This window comes from Hemibagrus wyckioides, linkage group LG09, assembly GCF_019097595.1.
Source record: "Hemibagrus wyckioides isolate EC202008001 linkage group LG09, SWU_Hwy_1.0, whole genome shotgun sequence".
Taxonomy (NCBI): Eukaryota; Metazoa; Chordata; class Actinopteri; order Siluriformes; family Bagridae; genus Hemibagrus; species Hemibagrus wyckioides.
The window spans coordinates 12,058,478-12,083,578 of NC_080718.1; the positions used below are offsets into that span (position 1 = coordinate 12,058,478).

Below are 25,101 nucleotides of genomic sequence, written 5' to 3' on the forward strand. Positions count from 1 at the left end.
CAATTTTTGAGCCTGTGCCATCTGCCTTCCAGTCTTCATGACCCACAATTTGGGCACATGTAGACTATCCTGCTGGAACATGTTTGAGCTAGGCCCATTATTTCAATTTAAGGGAAATCTTGATGTTAATGCACACTTTTCCTTTCACTGTAAGTTGTATACTGTATATATTTGTGTACCTGGCAAAAAAAACTTGAAACTACAGCATAGAAAGACATTCTAGACCAGGTTTGTCCGATATTATCTACAAAGGGTTGGTTTAAGTGCAAGTTTTCAGGTTTTCATTCTAATCAAGCACAAGACACACATGATTCTACCTGTTTAATTAGCTGATCTTGGCATTCAAACTACTATGAGGAGTGGCTTCTGCTTAGTAGGAATGAAAACATATATTCGCACCAGCCCTTCCTATATGAAATTGGACATCTTTGTTCCCTTGTGTGACTCAAACATATGGCTGTGATAGTTAGGTGTCCACATACTTTTGGCCATATTGTATATATACATTCTGATTTCCTGATGCAATTATTAGCAAATGTATTAATTTATTATGAAAACATTAGTTACTTATTAGTGTGCTGATTATTTGTGGACTTTAATATCACAAAATATAAAGAGTTGTAAATCTCTGTGATATTTTTCTTGGCTTTTGGAAATTCATAAGCATTTGATCTTGAGTGGAACAGAAAGTGGGGTCTGTGTCAAGGCTAAAATCTGGTCTGAGATTATATGCCATGAGCAGAACTTGATTCTTGTTCATGCTCGAGAGAATGTGTTATGTAATGACAGAAGAACACAGCATTGAAGGAGGTGAAGGAGAGAGATATAGACAAAGAGAAAGAGAAAGTCGCTTGCTTTCCAAGGGGATTAGTCCTTTAGGTTTTGAGGTGACAGCCAGGACCAAATCACAAGCACACAGTCTCCCCTTCAAAATGCTTCGCATTGCTGCTGTGAGGCATGTGATAAGCTTCAAAAGGACTTTTTGTTGCTGCTGGGTATGGGTTTTGTTTAAAGTGCTGCAAAATGAAGCCACGCAATCATCTCTTAATGCTTATGCATCTGTGCTTGGCTCACTGAATGGTTTAATTTTTTGTTGGCATGTTGTCTGCTGTAAGCCACTGCCAAAGCCCCACTTCCCTTAATGTTTTTTTTTCCTCTGATGATAGTTCAATCCAAGTCATATTTTGTTCAGAATATAAAAAGATAAAGCTCGGAATGTCAGTATTTAGCTTCATGAGTGGTTGTTTGTGTTTGTTTTTATGGCACAGAAATGCATTTCATATTTTCTCTTTCTGTTGAGTCTTCTCTCGCCCTGTATTTTTTCTTCTTTAAAACCTTGGAATGTACATTCCTCATTGTTATAATACTCTTTAGTGTGTCGTGTAATTTTAGTAGAACAGGATATCTAAATTGGTTGGTGTTAGGTGTGGACGCTCATTTTCACAAATACAGTGTAAGAGCTATTTAACCTAGAGTTCAGCAGACATACGTTTAAGACTGGTATACACATATTGTTCACTTTAGGGAAAGTTCTGTTCAGTCTTGCCATAACAGCTAAGTCATTCTCCTTAGTTCCTTTCGCTGCTTCATATTCCTCTCTCTCTCTCTCTCTCTCTCTCTCTCGCAGCTACAGGGTGGGGTAACTCCAAAGAAACCCCACCCACCTCATCTCTGATTGGACATTCCAAACCAGGCTAAGGGAGAAATCCCAGGCAGCTCAGTGGTGTGTCCACGACATTACACAAACACTCTTACTGCACACACACACACACACACATACACAAATACACTCAGCAGTTCTTCCACTTAGAGCTCAAGCTGTATGAAACTGTTTCTCTTCTGGATGTTTACACAGCCCACAGCTGCTCTGGAGAAGGTCATAAGGATAAAAAGCAGAAAGAAGGAAGAAGAACGGGACATTTTAAAACATATCTATATTTCCTTTCCTGTTTTGTTTTGTTTTGGTTTTTTTTGGTGGGGGGAATTTTGCAAGCTTCTTTTGGAGAGTAAGTGAGATTGGGACCGAGTTGGCTTGACAGCCACCCTAGAGGGGACAGGTTGTCATGGTAACTGACCACGGTGGGCTGACCCTAGCATGCTGGATGGTGAATGGAACTAGAGTGACCCTATCAAGCCAGTGAAAGTGACGGTGAAGAAGAAGAGCACAGGGAGAGCACAGGGAGAGGATGGAGGACAGCTTTTCCAGCTACAGCTCTCTCTATGACACATCCTCATTGCTGCAGTTCTGTAATGGTAAACTTGATCCTGCACACTCACTCTCATAGCTTGGCATCCTGCCTTTGTGCCTCTCCCTTGTAAAAGTGTTTCAGCTAAGCTCTAAACTATAGGAGTGTTTGCAAATCCCTTACAGTAGAAAGAAAGTTTTGTCTAGTAAGCAGTAGAATTCTGTTCTATAGAGTTAAAAGGAGTTTTACTAGATCACGACTTTGATTCAAGAATTGTTTAAGCTTGTGTTTCTGTCTCATAGTGGGAATGTTTCAGGGTAGATGTCTGAGTTAACAGTAAGAATCCTATACATAAAGTATCAGTGAGATATTATTATATGTATTATGTGTTTTTAAACAATTCATACATAGGTCATGAAGCAAAACATGATAGTTGTGAAGGTATCATTTTCGTAAACTTATTAAACAAAAGAATGACTGAAACACAGCCCATACATTTTTATTGAGGTATAGATGATTATCTTCGTCTGTTTTTTCAAGGCTGTGTTCTTCCACTTTCATTTCATAAGACTGTGCTGTCAGTTGCAGTCTGTGCTTGTATGTTTGGTGTGGGTGCTTGTGGTAGCTTGGGGGAAGGGAGAAGATTAGAGGAAAGCACTGAGAGGAGAAGAGGAATAAGGGCTCTCCTCATTACCAGATAAGTAAAGGTGCATGTTGCCCTCGTCAGTACCGCATCATTAATCTTTCTTATCAAGGGACCTTATGTGACTCCTTAGGTTCAAAGATAATGCCCTGTTAAATCCTTCCTTCCTGCTAGAATATTATGAAACTGTTCTGTAGTAACATGATTGTTTTGACATTTTATTGTTGAGAGATCTTGATGAGTCACGTGTATAAAGTGTTGTGAAGGACACCTTTCTTATAAACTTGTATTACCTGTAAAACTGGTGCTGTTGCTTAAATGTGAGCTGCCATAACTTATCAAGAATGCATTTTCCTTCATGGATCATGGATGTAGGTTGACCTACATTACTACTATCCTGTTTCACATCCAGACACTTTCTTTCTCTGATTTCTCTTTCTCTAGTTTCCTTTCTCTGTATGTACAACTGTGGAGGTGTGATATATTTAGTTTATTTTGTCTTTTCTCTCATCCATTAGCACTGATTTTGGCTCACATGAATCAATCCATAGTGTAGTGTAGTGTGTGTGTGTGTGTGTGTGTGTGTTTTGTAGCCTAAATTTATAAGGCTAAGAATATATGACAGCTTTGGCTTTGTGGAGACATGTGGCTTGTTCTCACAAAAATATATATTTTTATAAACCTGTGGCTTCTATAAAATTTTAAAAACTATTAAAATAGCAGACTGTTGTTGGTTTTTGAGGTTAAAGCTATACCGCATTAATTAGTTTAGAAAATAATAATGTTAGTGCAAGGTTTGTGTGTGTATGTGTGTGTGTGTGTGTGTATGTGTGAAATGCAGTTTGCTTTTCAGTCATATGTTGACTGACTTGGAACCCAACATGATTGGAGTCTCTAAATTGTGTGTGAATGAGTGTATGAATGTGTGTTATGTGTGTGACCCACCTGGGGTGTCTCCTGCCTCATTCCTTGAGCCCCCTGGGATAGGCTCCAGCACTGGTCCCCCACGACCCTGTATAGGATGGATATGTGGTTGGATAGACATAGTTATATTGATTTGATGGAGACATTCAACCTTGCTGTCACAGGGGAAGTTGTGTTTGGATTTGGATGAAGGCACAGAGGAGGACACTGACATTTCATATAGGCCTGTGTGATAAAAAAAAATATCTTTGAACCAAGGAAATTTGTTTAATTAACACCAAGTTGTATGGATTCATCTAGGAAGGTCTAGATTCTGACTTCAGATGCTGTACAGTAGTGATTGTAGATGCAGATTAGTCCTAGATGCTTTAAGCTTATTTCTTAAAAAATACACTGCTTTAAATATAGAGTTAATATTCAATTCAATTCAGTTCAATTAAATTCAATTTATTTGTATAGCGCTTTTAACATTGTCTCAAAGCAGCTTTACTATTTAGCCCTAACATTTATCACTAATGATCAAGCCTGAGGTAATGGCCATATAAGATTTGGTACAGACAACTGAAGTGCTGTGTGCAAGTAATTAATCAAAATACATTACGATAGTAAAGTAAATTCAAGATTTACAAGGCACATTAAAACACACCCAGAAATACTGGTTGTTTTGGATACTGAAGATATGTTGTCCAAAGAGACGTCCTTTAGTCCTAGTCATAGCTAAGAGCTTATGAAACCGTTGTTTTATGCATCCTGTACATATGCTTTGTGTTGTTTTGTTTCATATAATAGTATGTATTATTTCTTATATATAATCAGAGTAGGCTTTACTTTGTATGTGTGCTGCAGTGGAAATAAAATGACTAGAAATAAAACGACTAGAGCTGAGGATTTATTTGTTAGCTACAGTATGTGGCTGAAGACTTGAGACTTGAGACAATTCACAAGAATGGACGAATTTACATAAAGTCCAGTCTCTGGCATGATATCCACAAGGTCCCTGAACTCAAAGGGATTATGTGTAAGTTGCCTGTGTGCCATTAATTTGCTCTGACCGCACCTCATTATATATTTCCAGACTGTCATGTTTTAGGTGCTGGAAGATAAAATGAGCTTTCTTTAATGACTGTACTCTAGTAGACCTACTGGAGACCAGTTGCTTGACCAGAGGTAAGAGAAACGCCATACAAGCAAATTGCTTGTATGTGCTGGTCACAGTGTGGTCCCAATTCGTTACACTGGCGTAATTACTTCTTAAACGCTTTATAAATCACTTGCAAGCTGAATGGAAAATGTAGAGCAGTTTCATCAGGTGCAATATAATAGAACATTAAGCATCATCATTAAAATATGAACACCATACTCGATATCTGATTACGCTCTGCATCAAAATGGATAGTACAAGCTTATCTGAACAGTCTGGAAATTAATTTCCATTTCAAATCCAGCTTCCCAGTGTGAATATTGGATATGTTGCATTTATTACAGTTGCCATAAATCAGAAACTGAGCACTAGGAAACACTATTACTGAGAAACTAATTACAAGGAGCTAATAACTTAGAAGTAATATTGCTTCCTCACAGCTCCTGGGTCACTAGTTCGATCCTGAACTTGGGATATGGTCTGTCAGGAGTTTCTTTGTTCTTCTCAAGTCCATGTAGGTTTCCTACACACTTTTCTTGAGTTTTTATTCAATTAGTCGTATTGATTTGAGATTTCTTTACTAGATGTAATGACAGGTAAACACAGGTAGTCTTGCTAACTAGCTTGTTCAAAGATGGTCTCTTGCTGTCATAGGCTTGTAATATTTATTATTACTCTTTTGGGGTTTAGCATTTCATATACTTCCAAAATGCTGCAGTCAAAACTTGCGTGTCTCTCAAGTTTGAACAGAACCACTGGATGATCTGCGCCTTGGCAACACATAACATACTAACCAAAAACACTCGTATTTAACTCAAAACAGAAATGTGGGATATTTACTGGGAGGAAATAGGGTTTCTTAGAACATGCATAAAAATGACATTAGGTAGAAGTAAGCAAGGGCAAGTAGACACAAATACTCTTTAAATTACACTTAAAGCACAATCCTCTTTTTAATCCAGTCTCCCAATTAAATTTCAGTGAACATTTCCTAACTTATATTATGGATATAATGTTATCTAACACTGTATTTTATAACGGAAGAAGATACTTCCGAAGAACTTCATAAGGAACTGAATCCATTCAGGTTCACTGTTGTCCTGATTTTATTTCAGGGTTTATTTAAGGAAACAGGTTTCAGGTAGATGAAAAATAGATCATATAAATGAACAAACAGGCCCACATTAAATGAAATTCATTCACTGTAAAACTGATAGCCTTATTTAGTTATGTGAACTTTCTTTTTTTTATCTTAAAATCTCAAGTTTTCAGAAAATAAATTAACTTAATGTAGTCCATCGTTGTCTTTACCTTGAGTTTACTCACATTTTTAAGGCTGGAGGTGAACTTTTATTTCTGAGTTTTACCACCTTGAAATGCCTTACAGTTTTGACATCTAAATCAGCCAGTGTTCTCAGTGTTCTTGCAAATTGGAGGAAGAATGAAAAGTGACCATAAAACAAATGTAGCTGCTCCAGACTTTTCCCTATGGCTTAAAATTTATATCTTAAAATATAGCCACCTAATCAATTATTATCCTACAGCTTGGATCATATTTTGGATGTTAATCTTCCTAATGTAATTGTGTTCCTGCCTGCCAAGTTTTTTTTTTTCCAAGATGCCAATTGTCCATATGAAAATATTTTAGATTTTATGTCATCCAAGGTCTTACAGAAAACTCTTCTTTAGACTGCAGCTGATTATTACTCTAAAATACATATTTTGATTATTTAAAAAAAAAAAAATTATAAATACATGAACACATTACGGAGTGCGATAAGAATGGTTGTTTATTTTCTTTATATTTTTTCTCGTGATCCGAGCAGTACTATTAGAACAATGTTCTTGGCTCTGGAGCTGAATCGCCCATAAATTCATTAATAACCACACATGCTGTCGGAGCAGGATTAAAGTCCTTGCTCAAATAACTGATCTAAACAGACCAACATGAGCTGGAGGTAGCACTAAAGATGTGTTCTGTTTAACCACATATCATGATTTCTAAAAGCTGTCAGCTACGTTTGCCTTCCTAGATTCATTATAAGTAGGTAAACACAATTACAGCCCACAGATCTTTTTTCATTATGCATACCATAGCCAGGTCAGAGGATTTCCAGTAAAAAATGCTATTAGGAAAATACTAACTCACGCTCTGCTTATTAGTTTCAAGTGATTTACTCGTTCCTCCTGTGCTGTCATTTATAGCCCTGTGTACCAGTAAAGATAAAATGTCGGCTTTTACTCTTTAGCTCCTCTCACTTTGTAGTCTACTGATAACAGTTTTGAACACATCTTTTATTTGAGATCACCACACACACTAATGGCTTTCTCCATCAAGCGATTTATCTCTCTCTCTCTCTCTCTCTCTCTCTCTCTCTCTCCTCTCGCTCTCTCTTTCTATCTCTCTCTCGTTCTTTCTCTCTCTCTCTCTCTCTTTCTATCTCTCTCTTGTTCTTTCTCTCTCTCTCTCTCTCTCTCTCTCTCTCTCTCTTTGTCTTGTCAAGGCTGCACTGTCCACTTGCTTTTGGTGTCCTTCATCCAGTTGTACATTACTGATAGTTGATTCAATTCTCTGACATTTATGAAGATATATAAAATGACCCATTTAAAAAATCACACACACACACACACACACACACTCACACACACACACGTACAATACCGTCAGGCTGCAGACAAAGGGCTATGTTTTTGTTACCGAGTCCTGTGTGCTATTATGAACAGTCCCAATAAAGGTCGTTTTGTTGCAGTTCTGTCGTGTTTTGGGTCTCCAGACTGTATCGCTTGCCTAAACAAAGAAGTCTTTTTCGAGATCCTCAGGCAGACAGGATAATCCAAATTGTTTCGACTGTATTTTGACCATGAAGTTCAACAAAAGGACTTGCGTCATACAGATATGATTGTAACAAATTGTATCTGATTTCTGTTCCCCCCCCCTTTGTGTTTCAGGAGAGTAAAATTAGACAGAATCTGCTTGGCTTGGTTAATTACATGGACACATATGATAGATTTACAATTTGAGTAAAACTTCCTATTAAAATGTTTTAATGTTTTAAAATAATGTTAATGTGAGAATTGTGAGGCTCTGATATATAATACAGTAGAATAAATTAAAAAAATAAATTGCTGTAAAAATGAGGGAAACCATCCTTCCCTTACCAGTCTCTCTCATTTTTATCCTCTTGAAATTAATAAGACAAAAAAAAATTACATCTTGTCAGTCCTCTGTCCTGAAAATTCTCTCATGTTGGATTCAGAAGACTCCTTTCATAAATATTAAATAAATGTCTCTCAATTCAATTCTCTGTTCATAGTAGTGCACAGTGTATAGTGACATATTACAAGCCGTCTGTAACATCCAGCATCCTAACGCTTCTTGCGCTTTGCACTTTCTTTAACTTCATTCATGTCACTCTTAGAACAATAGGATTATTTGTTAAACACCATGCACCCACCCATTGTACAGTGCAGTGTGGCCAGTTGTGTGTACTCAGTGACCTTTTGTCTGTGTGTGTGTGTGTGTGTGTATGTGTGTGTGTGTGTGTGAATCAAGACTCTCACCCCTTATGCTGAAAAGCTGAAAAGAGCTTTGTGTCTGAGGCAAGAAAGCAGAACAAGCCATTAGTTAATGCTATGATCCATGTTTCCTTTTCCGAGTACTCTGAAACTTGCTCCAGCAAACTGACCTCATTTCCTCACCTCATATGTTTGGTATTTCGTCCATTACAGCTTTTCTCCTGAAGAGTGTGAGCTAGCCTTGCTCCTCTACCCCAGCTTGTCACTGCCAGGTTTGTTTCTCCCTGTCATTTCTACAGACACAGCTCAGGTCAGGTCAGGTCAGGTCAGACTGTTGAGTGTGAACTTTTAAGAGAGATGTTGATAGATACATAGGAAGCTGTTTCTGGAAAAAGGGTTGTGACTGTTACACTGTGATGGTCAGCTGTGGTAGACTAAATAAGAGTTTTCTGGCTGTTGTTGAGTATAATGATGGAAGCAGGATGTCTGTTTCAATTGACATGTGGCACATACTATGCCTGGTGGGCTAAAGTTTCTAAAAAATGCTGTCGAAAGTGCAAATCAGTGTTGTAGGGTTAAGGTGTATAAACAAATGACTTCATATGAGACTCTTATTACAAGGTATTGCTAATATCTGCATATACATACATTGACATTACTACTGTAGACACTTGACTTGCAAACTTAGTGCACAAACAGGGCTTTAAATAAACTCAGATTTATTATTTTGCTCATCTATTATGTGAATATGGTTTAAAAAGTGGATAAAAACAGCATTATAAACAAATTATTTTCTCTCCCCAAGTTTGATATATAAAAAAAGTCTGGACACTTTTGGCTTTCTAAGTGAGACATTTTTACCTCTTTCACCTTACACAGAGTTGTGGTCAAAGATAACACATCCATTTTTAAAACCCTAAGTGTCTACTTTCACATGAGGCATTAAGCTCCACTTTGGAGTTTGACATGACAAAGAAATTCAATGCTGAACATGAGCACCCGAAAACGGCGCAAAAATCATTTTTTGTTCCATTTTTTTTTTGGAAAAATAGTTAACAAAGAAATACATAGTCGTTGATATAGTGATCCTTAATTTCTGTAAGGAGGTTTATGGAAGAGATCTCAGGTTGCATCACTTTGTAATGGTCAGTAAGGTTTAGAGTTATGAGTATGGAGCAATTTCTGGTTTTTCTTTAACATTATGAACTTTATTTTCCTTCTTATCAAACTTACTGAGGGAATGATTGTCTATAGCTCTGCTATAGTGCAAGTTATTACAGGAACCGTCTTGTTTCATGAACATTCCTCAGCAACAAAAAAGTTTGACATGTTGTTTAATTAATATAAAGTTTAATAATTGCCAAATTGATCTGGTATATGAGTTACAGAATGTGGGCCACATCACATCACCCAGCTGTTGATTATTTTTCTCTAGCAGCACACCTCTTTATGTTTTATGTATTAATTAATGCACATTTGTGGGCTGAAGCTTTTCTTTTTCTAAAATAATTGACAAAAGATTCATTAACTGGTAGCTTTAAAACAACAAACCATAGTGAGAATTTGCAGATTTTTATCTAATAAGCTTTATATGCAATGCTCTAATAAGCTTTAAATGCAATATAGCCATTTTCCTCAAGTTCTTCTTTGCAGTTACCTCAGTGAAATCATCAGTGAATTGCTGCATAGCTTCTGTAGACATCATGCTGTGTAGATGCTAAACAACCCACTCAGCCCCTGACAACAGCCCTTACATGGCTGCACATCAGAGGGAGCAAAATCAACACTTGGAGCTTAAGCATAACCAGTGAGAGGGATTGGCTCAGTGTCTCTCTAATTATCTTGCAGCTCCTCCATCTCCTGTATGGGGACAAAGAATCTTCACACAATAGTTGTGCCATTACATTTTGAGAGCAGCAGTGGGGCATGGTGATGAGTTGCTACCACCTTTTAGCGCTTAAACCATTTTTAGTTTTTAAGACTAAAAAAAACTTAAATATTAACATAGGTATAACAGGCAAAATAGATTGTGCGGCTTTAATAATCTGTCAGTTGAGGCATGTTGCTGACCTTAGGTTGTTTGAGGACATGTTCCTGTCCTTTGGGAGCCATTTGTCCCCCTTCATCAACTTTTTCTCTTTCTTCACCCCTCCTCCTCCTCCTCCTCCCTTCCTCCTCTTCTTCCTGAGAGGTCACATGTGAAGTATCTCGAATAATTCCTCAAATGCTTTTGGCTCCTAAACATGCTAGTTTCCAGTGTGTGTTGTTTTCGATCAGATCCACTGATTTGCTTGTTTTTCTTTTGTGTAGGGTTTATATTAGCTTAGGTGATTGGTTTTTCTAATGTCCTCCCTCACTGACACCACAAGACAGCAGGTTCGTTTCCGTCTGATGGCAAGGCTTCAAGACAAGGACTGACCTTGTATCTGTGACCCAGGGTTGTGAAAAACAACAAGGTGTGGGGGGAAAACAAGCTGTTGTAATCCATTTATAGAACATAGACCTTTGCTCTCTCTTCCACTCCCACTCTCTGCATGGAGGGTTCATGTGTAAGTGCCGGATTATTGATCAAAGAAAGCACGGAATCAAGCATGTTAAATTCCAAAGAATGTTGCACAAAGACAGGATTTTATGAATGCTCTCAACGACAGATTTACTTTATTGTGCATATTATTTATTATTTGTAGTGTTTACATCCACACTATACTGCATAGTAATTTTACTCCAAATTGTTTATTTACAGTTTATTCTACTTCACATATTCCTCAGATCTATAAATCTACTCTGTCTCTTTGGGTGCACTTAAACCATATTCCTGTGTATCAAACAATACATTCAACAGACAGAATTACAAAGTAGGCTATCTGTCATAAAAGACTGCTTGTTTTCCATAAACATTTAAGCTTAATCAAGCCCACACTCCTTCCTCTGACAAAATTTCTTCTTAATCTCGATTCAGTAAAAGCTACAGTTTTTTTTTATTAACCAACATGCCAGCATAATAGTGTATAAGTGCAAGACATACAACAGTGGGAAAAGGTCTGGTGTATTCTAGCATCACAGGGTTCTGTTAATTTTACGATGCAAGAGACTACTGTGTGCTAAAATCTGCCAAATACAAAGAGAGTACAAAAAACTTCTAATACAACAGACATGGCTGATATCCCCCTTCTGTGTATGTCTTTAAAACTAAATGAAAACACAAAGAAATACACCCAATTTATAACATTGAATGTTTTAACATTGTGGTTTTGCTACTATGGCTTAGGACAACAAATTGCAATTAAACGTTCAGGACTGCAATTACCTGGGCAAAAAACAATTTTGCACCCAAGACTCTATCAGTGACCAGCTGATAACTTCAACATGGTAGACTTCATGGTAAAGCTAGACTGAGTTTCCTGGTTACATACACAGATATAGAAGGGAATTATTTATAATCTCACTATAGTGTCACCCAGATAAGGATCCCTTCTGAGTCTGTTTCCTCTCAGGATTTCATCCTCATATCGTCTTAGTTTTACTTACAACCATCACCTCTGGCTTGCTCATTGAGAACAAATTTAAAGTGTATTTAGAGATATTTGTAAAGCTGTTTTGTGGCAATTTTACAAATAAAATTGAATTGAATTAATGAACTGAAAATGGAAACCAAAGGCACATATTCAAGCAATGTTTTGTTTTGCTGTATCGAAAATCTAGTGTATAGACACCACCATAGCATATCACATTTGAATTTTGCTTATTGTTACGCCACTGTTTTCTATCTGTCTGTCAGTCTGTCTGTCTTCCTGTCTGTCTGTCTTTCTTAATTGCTTGCTAAGTAAGGACCGGAGAGCTCTACACTACATCTATAATCCTACTGGCCCTGTAACATTGAACAGCCTCATAAGAGCAGAAAAAGCTTTAAGGCCCAGAATGATGAAGACACTTGCTGTTCTAATCCTTTCAAATCTCCTCATCAGGCTGCTGTTGAGTGATTTTGCATCGGGAGCTCAGAGTGTCAGGATTGAGTCCCTGCTAACAGAGACTAAGATGTTTTATTAATGAGTTCACTGCACTAACGGGAGGACTTTAAAGGGATTCATTTTCCTTTGATAATCCACTGACATTTTTGGGCACCCCATCCTTTCAACCGTCTGCACACTGAGGCTGGGTATAATAGCAATCAGTGATAATCGCATGCACAGTGCATGCTGGAAAGTCAAGACAAAGATGAAGAGCAGTCAGTTGGTGCATTCAGTGAACTCATTTCCTTGGCTGATTTCAAATGAAGGCAAAATATTCATACATTGTGTGTCAGTGCATGAGAGTTAATGTTTCGGGTTTTACCCTGACTAGACTGAAGTTAAAATTAGAGGAGATAGTAACATCAGCTTTTCTGCTATGAGTGTATCTTACTATGAATCAGGAGGCTCTAAAATGAAATCAATGAAAGGATAGAAAGAGAAATGGAACAAAAGCAATGTGTTTCCCCAGGATATGGATGTTTGCCAAGTAGGGTCTCTTTTGTAAAATTACGGGAATTGCTTTTTTTAAATTTTTTAAGCAAGCAATCATGCTAGGTTTCCCTTCATTTTACCTCTAAATGCTTTTTAATGTGGTCAAATAGGTTTCCTAATTAATTCTGGCCATCATTAGTGGTTGAGATCGTTTTATGGAAGTCATTTGTGTTTTATGAAGGATATCATTAAGTATGTTTAATTGTGCATTCCTTTCTTTTAGCAAAAAATTGAAATGTAATTGTGCCATGCTTTTAGACAAAGTGGAGAAATGAATAGTTAAAGGAGATACATTTAGCTGTTCTATGGAAACAAAAAGCACATCATCAAACATGTATATAGGGAGTAAGGGTGCAGAGAATATTGGGAGCCATTTTATATTGCATTTAATTTTTTCTGTTAAGAAAATTGTATTCTCTGGTCATTGCTTTACTTGTTGACAGTGACACGTATTCGCAATTGACGCACACGTGGGCTACTTGTATTAGAATTAACTAATTGTGAACACTTTAGAAATGTCCTTAGCATTTTCTGTGAAAATGTGTCTTGTACACAACATAACAACTGTTTAGTGTCATAGTGCTGGACATTTACTTTCCTATCACGATAATTTTATGAAACATCAGTAATAACATGTTTTAATGTTATTGTTTTTTTTTTTCTTATTGTATTTTTTTAAGGATATGAATGACTTTGCTTTTTAGCTTAATTAGAGATCGAACAAATTCGTTAAAATACAGCAAGATTTTCCGTGCAGTAGTAATTTACCTTAATAAAATAGTGCTAATATTAAGATGTCCTGGACAGATAAATGGCAGCTCCACCTTTTCGCATATTTTCTTCTTCCCTTTTATCATTTCATTATAATATCACTCTGTGTTTTCCTACTGAGAATAGACCGCACTTTTGCTACAATCATGATAATGAGGCATTTAAAGAAGGCACGAAGGCAAACTGCTCCACAAATTAACCTCGGAGATTTTCTGTCAGTTTTCTGTCTTTTTTAACACAAGGGAAACATCCAAAACAATGTACAGTAGATATTTTGACTTATCTAATATTGTCGAATATTATAGCCACCTTTGTTGAAAATGTTGTTATTCGGGTGAAGCATGTCTCTTGTAAGGAATTAATCATTAGTGCACAGTAATCACTGTAATTGTTAATGTAGAGACAGCAGCTGAATTTTTATGTGAAGTGGCTAGAGGCCATTAAATTGGATTTGTTTGTGTGTGTGTAGCAGTCTTATAAATATGCAGATGAATTGGGATAGGAAACATAATCACTAGCCACTGTTTCTATTTGTGAAATATATTTAATTTAGTTAATGAAATGAGATTTTTATTTGACATATATGGATTGGTGAATTATGAATTTAAACATTTCCATCTAGAATCATTTTTAACCTGTTTAATATTAATATTCTATTTGAATATTATACTAAAGTACATTTAATTAGTGCCAGCTTTTAAAATAACATTTATAAATATAGTTTCTGTACATATTTTTAGTGTATTCACCAGTTTTAAAATAAATTTTAAGATTATTAGGACAACAGGATTTTAAGAAAACACAATCGGACAACTAAATCACCTGTCTTTCAATATTTAGCAATATTTTCTGTTGCGATATTTTAAAACAGATGCTTATAGCAATGTAGAGCCATGCAGTGCTTTCTACAGTATTAAATAAATACTGTGTATATAGTTAACTCTATAGTTAAATCAAAATATTGATTAAATATTAAGTTTTATTATGATAATCGTTATTGTTCATTTATCTTCCTCCAATATTACTAACTCAGTTCTCTCACCATCACCATTAATCAATGTTCATAACATGGCAGTGTTAAAGCTATTATTTTTATTACCTTATTTCCTAAGCAGCTGCTTCCTCCTTTTGCATAATTAATGAAGACATTATTGTCTCACGGGGAGCTGGTGTATATCAATGTTTCATGATGCTCTTATGCTTGTGTGTGTGTGTGTGTATGTGTGTCTGTGTGTGTGTGTGTGTGTATGTGTGTGTGTGTGTGTGTGTGAGAGAGAGAGAGAGAGAGAGTGCATAGTAATATGACACAGAGAGTGTGTTGAATGAGGGAGAGCCACCTCAAATAACTGCTGTTTGCTGGTCAGCACATGGTTTCATCAAAATTATGTAATAAACAAAGAAAGCATTTAACTTGAAAAAAAAAATAGCATGTGATATTTGTTGATATATTTATTTAGTTTATTATAATAATGTGAGTAATCATGTGATCACACATGATGTCAAACCATGTGAAAGTACATTTCAAGACCATGCCCTGAAAATGCACATGTGAACTCAAGTAAACAAATCATGTGACCAAAGCATGATTTATGTGACATCTAAAAAATAAAACCACATGTGGAAAAATGAACATCTAAAAATAAATCACCCGAGATGTCACATATAAGGGGGCAAGTATAATCATAAGTCCTATATATGAAAAAATAACGTGGAAAGAAACTAAAAATATGGAAAAATAACATGGGAACATTGGGGAGCTAAGGGTGATGTCCATGTGATAAATGTGTAAAACCTAAATGTCACATATAAATGTGAAAGGGGTAGTAGGTGTGACTTTTGTCTAATGGCTGTGAAGCATTTTTGACACATCTTGAAAACACATTATATTATAGACCTGGTCTTAAGATAGCTAGCTAGCTAGCTAGCTAGCTAGCTAGCTAGCTAGCTAGATAGATAGATAGATAGATAGATAGATAGATAGATAGATAGATAGATAGATAGATAGATAGATAGATAGCAATAGACAATTTCAGACATTACAGACTAATACTAACATCAGACACTGAAGTGAGGTGTTAAACAACAACAACAACAACAACAATAATGATAACAATAATAATAATAATAATAATAATAATAATAATAATAATAATAATAATAATAATACAAACAGGGCAGTAAGTATAAATCTGACAGCTGAGGTAGGTAGTTAATGTGTTTATGAAGGCAGAAAATTATATGGAGGATGCTGCCAACAATCATAGACAGCATCTGCTGGATGAGTTTTAGAGCCTGATGGCAGCAGTTATGGTGGACCTCCTGGGAATGTTCGCTCTTTGCTGCAGCTTGGATTTATTAGTCTTACTGACTGGTCAAGGATGTGGTGGAAGCATTGTCCAGCAACATACCCATCATTATCTTCTGAACAGTCAGTTTCAGGGAGTCCAGAATGGTTCCAATGAGCTGTCTAGATTTCGGGGTGAATTGTTTTCTGTCTTACTGCCACTCGCTCAGTGCACTTAATGTGTAATAGATAGTGCTGGACACAGCTGACTGGTAGAACATGTGTAGCACTATGCTGCATATATTAAAATTCCTGAGCTTCCTCAAGAAGTAGAGTCTGTGCTGTCATTTCCTAGAGACCGCCTCTGTGTTACACACAGAGTCCAGTCTGTTGTCCAGATGTACACTCAGATTGTTTCCCAGATGCATGAAATACATTTATATAATAAACTACGTGTAAGCAAGTAATGCACAGTTTGCTAATTAAATATTGCTTGTAAATTTTAAATGTGTTGATCAAGACATTTGAAGACAAAAATTTTTAAGGGTTCCTTGTTTTTCATTATCCTTATTGTTTTGGTAACAAAAAAAGCTTGAAGTAGTTTTGAGCTTTGTTGGTCTAATAAGTTAACAATAATAGACTGAAAATAAGGACTTCATTAAATAAGAAAACGTCTATTCAATTGTTATTAATATTATTTTTAACATTTTTCTAACATTTTTGTGTGTGTGTGTGTGTGTGGGTGTGTAGATGACAGTGCCTCAGCGACAAGCAGCATGGAGGTGACAGACCGACTTGCGTCTCTGGAGCAGCGTGTTCAGATGCAGGAGGATGAGATTCAGCTACTGAAGTCAGCGCTAGCCGACGTGGTGAGGAGACTCAACATCTCAGAGGAACAACAGGCCATGCTCAGCAGGAAGGGACCAACCAAAGGTAACACACACAGACACCCTGTTTCATTAACTTTCACACAGGAGCATGAGAGTATCAACATAACTGCTTTCAGGTGTAAAATATGTGAGTATACAACCTGACTGACTTCCATATGGTGCCTGGATAAATGCTGCACACTTTGTCAGATTTTTATTATGTATATGTATATACACATTTATGAATTTGTAGCGGTCCCTAAAAACCCTTCATACAGTCACAGTTTTGACATTTTCTATTCTATGTAGTTAATGAAAATTACAGCTGTCCTGAAATAACTGGAATATGTTTCTCTGCTGCGTGCGTCTCAAACACAAAGTACAATTTCTAGTAATTTGGTCCTAAAAAAGAAGCATGTGCCTTAAAACATACAGTAAGATTCATCACTATGTGAGCTCTGTTCACTTTTACACTGATTCTGAATAATAATAATAATAATAATAAGAAGAAGAAGAAGAAGAAGAAGAAGAAGAAGAAGAAGAAGAAATAATTTTAAGCAACACCAACACCAATAATAATAATAATAATAATAATAATAATAATAATAATAATAATAATAATAGCTGATCCAGTACAATCTTTGCAGGAACTTAGCCTAGACACGATTAAAAAAATAAATAAAGCACCACAAAAAAATTCAGGAAAATTTTCTGTAAATAAAGCTGTCGTCATGATTTAATGATATATGCAGAAATTTTGGTTTCATATCATGTATTTATGTATTTGTATTATTTATTATGTATATCAAAAAAGCTGACGTTTTATCCAAAGCAACTTATAGGATATAAATGAGAAGTAGAGGGATAAGAGTCTTGCTCAAGGACCCAACAGTAGCAGAGGTGCTGGGATTTAAACTCCCCTGTCTTCAGTCTTCTAAGCAGTAGCCCAAAGTCCTTCATTTAACACACATCTTTCATATTAAAGCGAATTAGGGATTAGCAAATCTCCCAACGCAGGAAGCAGGGATGCCAAATCAAGCATTTGTCATTATTCAGCAGCTTGGCTTGTTAATGATGTGCTGACCTTGTAATTCTAATACTATAATAGAAGATAATTGCAGTAAACTTCTGATTGAAATCAAACACAAATGATATCAGAGACTTTTTAATTAGACATGCTCTAAAAGCTAGCACTGCCATCTTTCAGTCTGAGCAAAACAACTTCCCCTATCATGTACTGACAGCCACGCTGCTGTTTAAGTCATGGCTGAATGAAGCAGCCACGTTTCCTGTATTCTCTTTGTGCTTGTGCGAAGTATTCATGAAGTTAGTCGTCCCTGCCTACTGAAAGGCTGAAAGACTTTTTCTTTTTTGGGGGCCTTTCTTATTCCTCTCATTCTATTTTCCTGCCTGTCTCTTTCTCTTGGTATCTCTTTCATCTCCTTCTGTAGTGTTTCTCCCAAATGTGCAGCTTATACGTTCAGCAGCCCAGAGAGAGACATGAAAAGCTGCAGCAAATCTGCTGAGATGAATTTTTAATAGAGCTTGTTGATAGGGTAATATAAATAAAACTTTCTCCCTCTTGATCTCTGCTGTCAGCAGTTACACTGTAGGTGTGCTTGTCACAATTATGTAGAGGCAGAGGATGCAAGGGCAGATTTTATTGAAATTGTGTAGCACAAACAACCAAAACCGTGCAGCAAGGAGCATAAACATAAACAGCAGATATAAAGCAAGAACAGACAGTCTATGAGAAAAGATGTGAAACACATGATGACACATACACACGATGAAGACAGAAGCTTGAAATGAAACATACAAAATCCAGTGATGATTGGGACATGTGACATGCTGGGGCTGATGGGTAATAAAGTTGAGTGTTGATTCTGGCATAACCTTGACAGTACTCTCATGAAAACTGGAACATATAAATAATCAATCCAAAGCATTAGAACTGCACACATAGATTATGATAAATTATAAATAAATAATCATGGTAATAATTAACCGGACCCATTGTTTGAATAAAAACCTGCCCTTATTAAAGTACCATTTACATTCAGTCTGCATAGATTAAGCTGTAATTCCACTGTGTTCTACTGTGCAGGTCATATGTTCATTTATTATTCATTTTAATATCGATTTCTGGACAGCTATTTGTCATTTTTGCTTTGTGTGCTATGGGAAAATATAATGTCTTCCCTGATTTTCTGTCCTTTTGTCTCACAGCCAGGCCAATGATTGCAGCACTGCCATTGAAGCCCACAGTCCACAATGGAAACATCCTACCAAAGAAAAGCGCTATTCTGCTCTCACCCTCAGGCTCCAAGAAAGACAACACACCAGCGACCAAAAGGTGAGAGACTACAGCCTTCATCTTGGGAATGAAGGATCACAGATTTAATAAAAATAGCTCACTCTTTTGCGCTTGGCTCATAAACTTTGCTGAATTCTAATTAATAAAAAGAACCATATAAACAAAAATGTTGTAAGTTGGACCTCAGAGACGTTATTAGGGGTTTGAGGAGATATTGCGATATTGAAACAGGATTTTTAGCTAGTTAAAATCTTTGGGTTAGGACATTTATATTGGAAATACAGAGCAAAATCATAAAATCCTGGAGGGACTGATGTGTAATGGCATTTTATTGCCTTGAATACGGTGTCAAGTAAATTCATGTAAAAGTTTGTGAATTATATGGGGAAATGAATTATTCATGTGATAAAAATATCTGAATGTCCTACATATACAGTACAGTGGCACTGACAGGCAAGGCAGCTAAAAAAGTATCTTTAAAACAGAATTTTTAAATAAAAATGTGAAACATTAACATGCAAAAAGTATGTAATCAAGTATAAAAAAAATCACATTCCCCGTATGTAGAAAAATATATTTTTATTATATTTTTCATAAATGTTGTGGCCATAGGAAATGGAAAACAACATACTCTTGAATTAATTTTAAAATATTTTTAATGCAAAGAGGAGAAAGTTGCCTTATTTTTATTATTAAAAAAATATTTAGCATACAATTAAGTGTTAACAATTAACAATGCAGTAATCGAAACATTCTTCCACACTGAACAATTGAACTGACAAGTTTTCATAAATATATTTTAAAATGTCCCAGTAACTGAAAAGAGTCTAAAAACAATTGTGCATATATTATATATAATTTATTTATTATATACATAAATCATTGCATATATTGTAACTTTTGCCATATATCATAAAATATCAAAGTTACTTGAACTGTTCACACGGGACTAAACAAAAGTGCAGAAAAAAAAAATCTTCTCATGCTCCAAAATCCATTCATCCTTGTCACAGACACACGCCTTAGAATATTTGGATGAAACATTATTTCTCTGTTTTCTTATGCTGTGTTGTCCATTTATCAAGTGTCACAGCCAAACTAACACTTAAAAACAAAGTCACACACCATTGGTTTATCTTATTAACACAGCTAATTATTTGTGGGAGGTTTTCGTTAAAGTCCGATTGAAAAATCTAATTTGGCCATAGTACAGGCACAAATGTCTGTTCCTATTATCACACTCAACCCTGGAGAGAAGTTAAAACAAAATTTGCTTGACCAAGAAACTTAAAGAACCTAAGAAATAATTGTAAACAAGAAATGTAAAAAAATCCCAGAATGCAATGTTTCTGCAGTTTGATACTGTATCATGGATAAAGCAGCCTGAAAATAGAAAACTGCTAAGTTTTTACAGCCATTATGTAAAAGATACATACAAAGATAGGTTTTATGGAAATACTGTGAAATGCTGTCAGTAATTACCTGTTAAAATAGAGAGAAGGATTACAGTGTAGATTGAGCCTATAGTTGAAACCCATGCACTCATTACCCACATAGACTTGTGTAGCTTTACAGTCATGTGGTAACAATAAAAACTGCTAACTTAGCCTTATAGACCTGATTCATATCACAAGGTACAAGGAAATCAAATAAATTTCCCAGAAAGAGCTATTTTAACTCTAAATCCTTAGCTTAATTCTTGAATTATGTAGAAGCTTTGAAAAATCACTGGAATTCCCCTTTAAAACCTGTGTTATCAGAGCTTGGGTGTCAGTCAGATCATCAAGGGACTAGTTGTCACCATAAACAATAAAATTATCCTACTACTGTCATTTGAATTTGAATATTTCAGTCTCTGCGCCTCCCGTACCCATCAGAGTCATTTTCGAAATGCCAACATGTCACAGGAGCCTGATAATATAATCTCTCAGTGACACACATGTCCAGAGTGACTTAGCCTGACATTTCTCATGAGTAGCAGGGTAACAGGCACTACAGCTATTGTGGTGATGTCAGTCTCAGTGCACAATGATGCTGTGTGGGAAAGAATAACAGTGAAGAATAAGAATGAGTAGAGGTGATCCGTCTTCCTCTTGTCACACACACACACACACACAGACACAATAAATATGCACTTCCTCAGATGTTGTCTGGCTTGGAGCTCAATTATAATTTAAGGATGGATGGATGGATGACTGAGACAATAGAGACCTGAATGTGTAAAGGCCAAGGTCGATAGAGTAGCTGAGTATATGAATGAATGAATGAATGAATGATATGAATGTGCATATTAATATATATTTATGTGTATTACGTTTTTATTGATTTTCTGAGAAACCAGCCTAATATAAATTGATTGATTTGAAAAATTAGTGTGATCCGTGGTGTGATATGAATGTTAGGAACACTAGTGTCTGACCTAAAAGGATGCTAATACATATAACTGAGTAACTTTTTTGTGGATTATATTTGATCTTTTATCCCTTTAACATGACATCACACTTCATCATACATTATGATGAAGTGATTAATCTAACAGTGGATAAAAAAAATGTTTTGAACATTTTTGCATATATGTATTACATGTATTGCATACATGCTTGTTTTTATGTCTTGGTTGGAACCACAACCTCCAAAGTTGGGAAATGTGAAGAGGGCATTTCACTGTGCTGTAATGTATATGTGATAAAAAAAGGCTTCTTCATCTTCACAAAAATGCACCCTCAGCTATATGTGGTTGAAATGACAATAAAGCTTCTTGAATCTATTTTATTTTATTTTTTTATTATTTAACTGAAACCTTTTAAACCTGGGTAACTGAGATGAAGCTTATGCTTAGATTTAGATGCAGACATTGGAAATTCCTCCTAAGTATAGCATGATAAATGTGTGTGTGTGTGTGTGTATGTGTGTGTGTGTGTGTCTGTGTATGTGTGTACTACAATCCTCACCTAATAAATCTACACACTTTCCTTCTACTTCATCTCTCTCCTTCTTTTCTTGTAAAACACATCCAAGCCACCTGTCTTGCCCCTGTGTATCTTACTCTTAGATTCTTCTCTGTTCCTATGTTGCATGCTCTGTGTACAGTGTGTCCAGTCTGTCCAGCTCATCCCAGTTTCCACTCAGAACACTCTACAGGTGAGAGTATGTGTTCACTGACATTTCCTTTCCATAACTTCACAACTTTTTTCCTATGTATACGGTTGGGTTATTTGGAAGGCTTTTCATATGTACAAAATCACTTTACTTCTCCTAACATCTTTCTCACATGTACCACTGATGCCCTAATATCACCCAGGAAGTAATGAGTCCAATTTCAGGATTTGAACATTCCTTGGCCTCATCACAAAGCTCCCTAGTTTCCATCTTCATCAGTCTCTCTTAAAGCTCCCACTTCAACCCACAATTTCTTTCATGACTGAAAGCTGTGCAGTTTCTTGATTAACTGTGTGTGCTCCAATTCAGTGCCTGAAGTTTCATTCTTAACAAAAGCACCTCTTCAAGTTGAAACATCCAGTAGATCCCTTCACAGAGGATAACATCACCAGCCAGTGGCTGACCTGAAAGAGCTGGATTAGGCATGGCAACCGTTAAACTGCTGAGCCAGCCGTTTTCTTTGTTTGGGTGTTTTGAAAGGGCAGTCATTCCCTGTGCAGCCCTCTCTGTCCACCCAGAGCAAATAAAGCAAAGCAAATAAAAATATGCTGGCCTGTCGGGCTGAATTCAGATATATATCTAGCATTTTGTTTTCAGTAATTGTGAAGACTGGATATTTGATTTAATAGACTGTCAGTGGGGGATGTGTCCTGTGTTATCTCCCCAGCACCATTTCCTCTTCACAGAGTAACTGTTTATGCTCATGAACAGAGCCAGTTCCTGAGTAAAATGCAGGCGGATATGTGAAAAATAATTTCTCACAGTACAGTATTGAGATTTTAAGACCTATATTTCATTTTTCATTGTGATAATTATTTGATTTGTTGATTTAAATAACATTACAACTGTTCTTAAGTTCATAAACAGAATTTAAGCTTGTGTAGTTATTAAATATAAAGTGTAATTGAGCATATCTGCCTCCTCTTATAAATGCCTCAGTCTTCTCCTAAATTAAAGAGAGATTAAAAATCAGGTAACACAAGGATGGACAAATTGCTAGTACATGCACTTAGGACAAGCAGTTTAGCTTTCTGTGAGCATTTCATACAAGGATCACCAGGTTTCAAGCAAATTCTATGTTCTGCTGACTTCTGCTAAAGATTTTTTTTTGTTTGTTTAAATATTACATGCACCAGTTGGTTTGTGTAATCTTTACACAGTAGTGTCACAAGTACCTCAGTCCTGTGGCATAGGCTACTTTTTTCTGCCACCTGTAGACACAAGTAATTCGGCTACATATACAGAGAAAATGCAACAGTGCCGGTTCTTTTCAAAGCTTTCGATGAAGCCTAGTAAGTAGGCAGTGTTCCAATTGATCACCAAAGTCAGGGCACTGTTATGGTACCTTCTTCATCAACCATGGCAAACCATGGCAACCTGTTGCCATGTTGCCATGCTGGAACATGTTTGGGTCCCTTTATTCCAGTGGAACAAAGTATAAACCAGTTCCAAAGATGAATTATAACGCTACAGCATATAAAGACAACATTTTGGGGTAGACCCACATATGAGTGTATAAAATGCATGATATCAGGCACTGTCTTGTAGATGTTCCATAACATTAAATGTTACTATTAATGTATAAAACACCCATGTGGTTTATTAATAAATTTAAATTGTAAATCACTACTGTATAAGAGAAATAAAGCACTTTGACACATACTGTTTTAGGAAAATAATCCACCTCGGTATGGTAGCAGCCTGTTGAAGCTTTGATTTGTTTATTGTGTTAGCTAATGAATTTAAGATTTGCCCACCCTTGTAATAGTTAGAAAGCATGTTGCATGCACTCTAATTTGAATCTGTTTTATTTGTGTAGCGAGTTCATTGTTTCATTGGAGATTTTATCGTTAACCCATTACACGGCCTATAACTGATTCAAAACGGAATGAATGAGTTGCCATCCTTTGTATTTTCTCAGCACTGTGAAAAGAACAAGCTCGTCAGAGCATGTGGGTCCTAGCAGTAGGAAAGAGGGTGGAGGTGAAGTTAAGAGCAACCGCACACGCACCGCCTCAACTGGAAGCAACTCAAGCGGCAAGAGAACCAGTGAGAGGTACAGCAACATGTCAACCTTTAGTAAACACAGGTCATGTTTCTTTTTTCCATTAATGGCAAATAGTAACTATGAGAACTGCAGGATATTTACTAAGATTCTTACTTAATAAGCCTCAAGTTCTTAATATAATAAACTGATTTAATTTTACAGTGCTGATATAAATGTTACTCTTTGGTTAATGCTGCACATGCACTTTATTTGGATTCCAAATAGTTTCTTTCTCTTTCTCACCCTGCAGTAAACAGAAGGAGCCTGTGTTCAGTGCTGGTAAGTGACATATGCTGCAGTGTTTTTCACTGTCTTGCCAAGTTTTAAAATTATGAGCCATGACTGGAGACGTAATAGTTGCATATCTGGCTTTGGCAAGAAAGTGACGGTACATTAGGGCTTAAATTTAAAATAGTGACTATTAATGGGTGTGTACCTGCAGTAAATCATCTCTCCTAGGGGTTTAATGCAATGGCATTGTCTTAATCTGCATCTGTTTAACAATTCAATTAAATACACCTGTATTTGGATTTTAACCCAAAATGTGTTTGATTTTTATTTATTTATTTATTTATTTATTATTATTATTTTAAATATATACCCTCCCAAATTATTCTAAAACGAACATCACATTTGTTCATTTCAAATAAAGTATTCAGTTACAGCATATCTCTAATCACTTTAATTTTAATAAGAGGAAAACAAGTCTAAAGGAAATATCATTTTGAATGCATAGGCTTGC

General features: G+C 36.1%; 1 protein-coding gene across 1 annotated transcript in view; it reads left to right on the top strand.

The window, feature by feature from the left end:
- Positions 1 to 1,732: 1,732 nt before the first annotated feature.
- The window catches only part of eml1 (EMAP like 1), a 37,596-nt gene continuing 14,227 nt past the window's right edge, over positions 1,733 to 25,101 (top strand). The window contains exons 1-5 of the mRNA XM_058399319.1: positions 1,733 to 2,253; positions 16,718 to 16,900; positions 19,066 to 19,192; positions 24,234 to 24,368; positions 24,610 to 24,638. Of these exons, the coding sequence (XP_058255302.1) occupies positions 2,187 to 2,253; positions 16,718 to 16,900; positions 19,066 to 19,192; positions 24,234 to 24,368; positions 24,610 to 24,638 (541 nt within the window). The 5' untranslated portion in view covers positions 1,733 to 2,186. The remainder of the gene's footprint in view (positions 2,254 to 16,717; positions 16,901 to 19,065; positions 19,193 to 24,233; positions 24,369 to 24,609; positions 24,639 to 25,101) is intronic.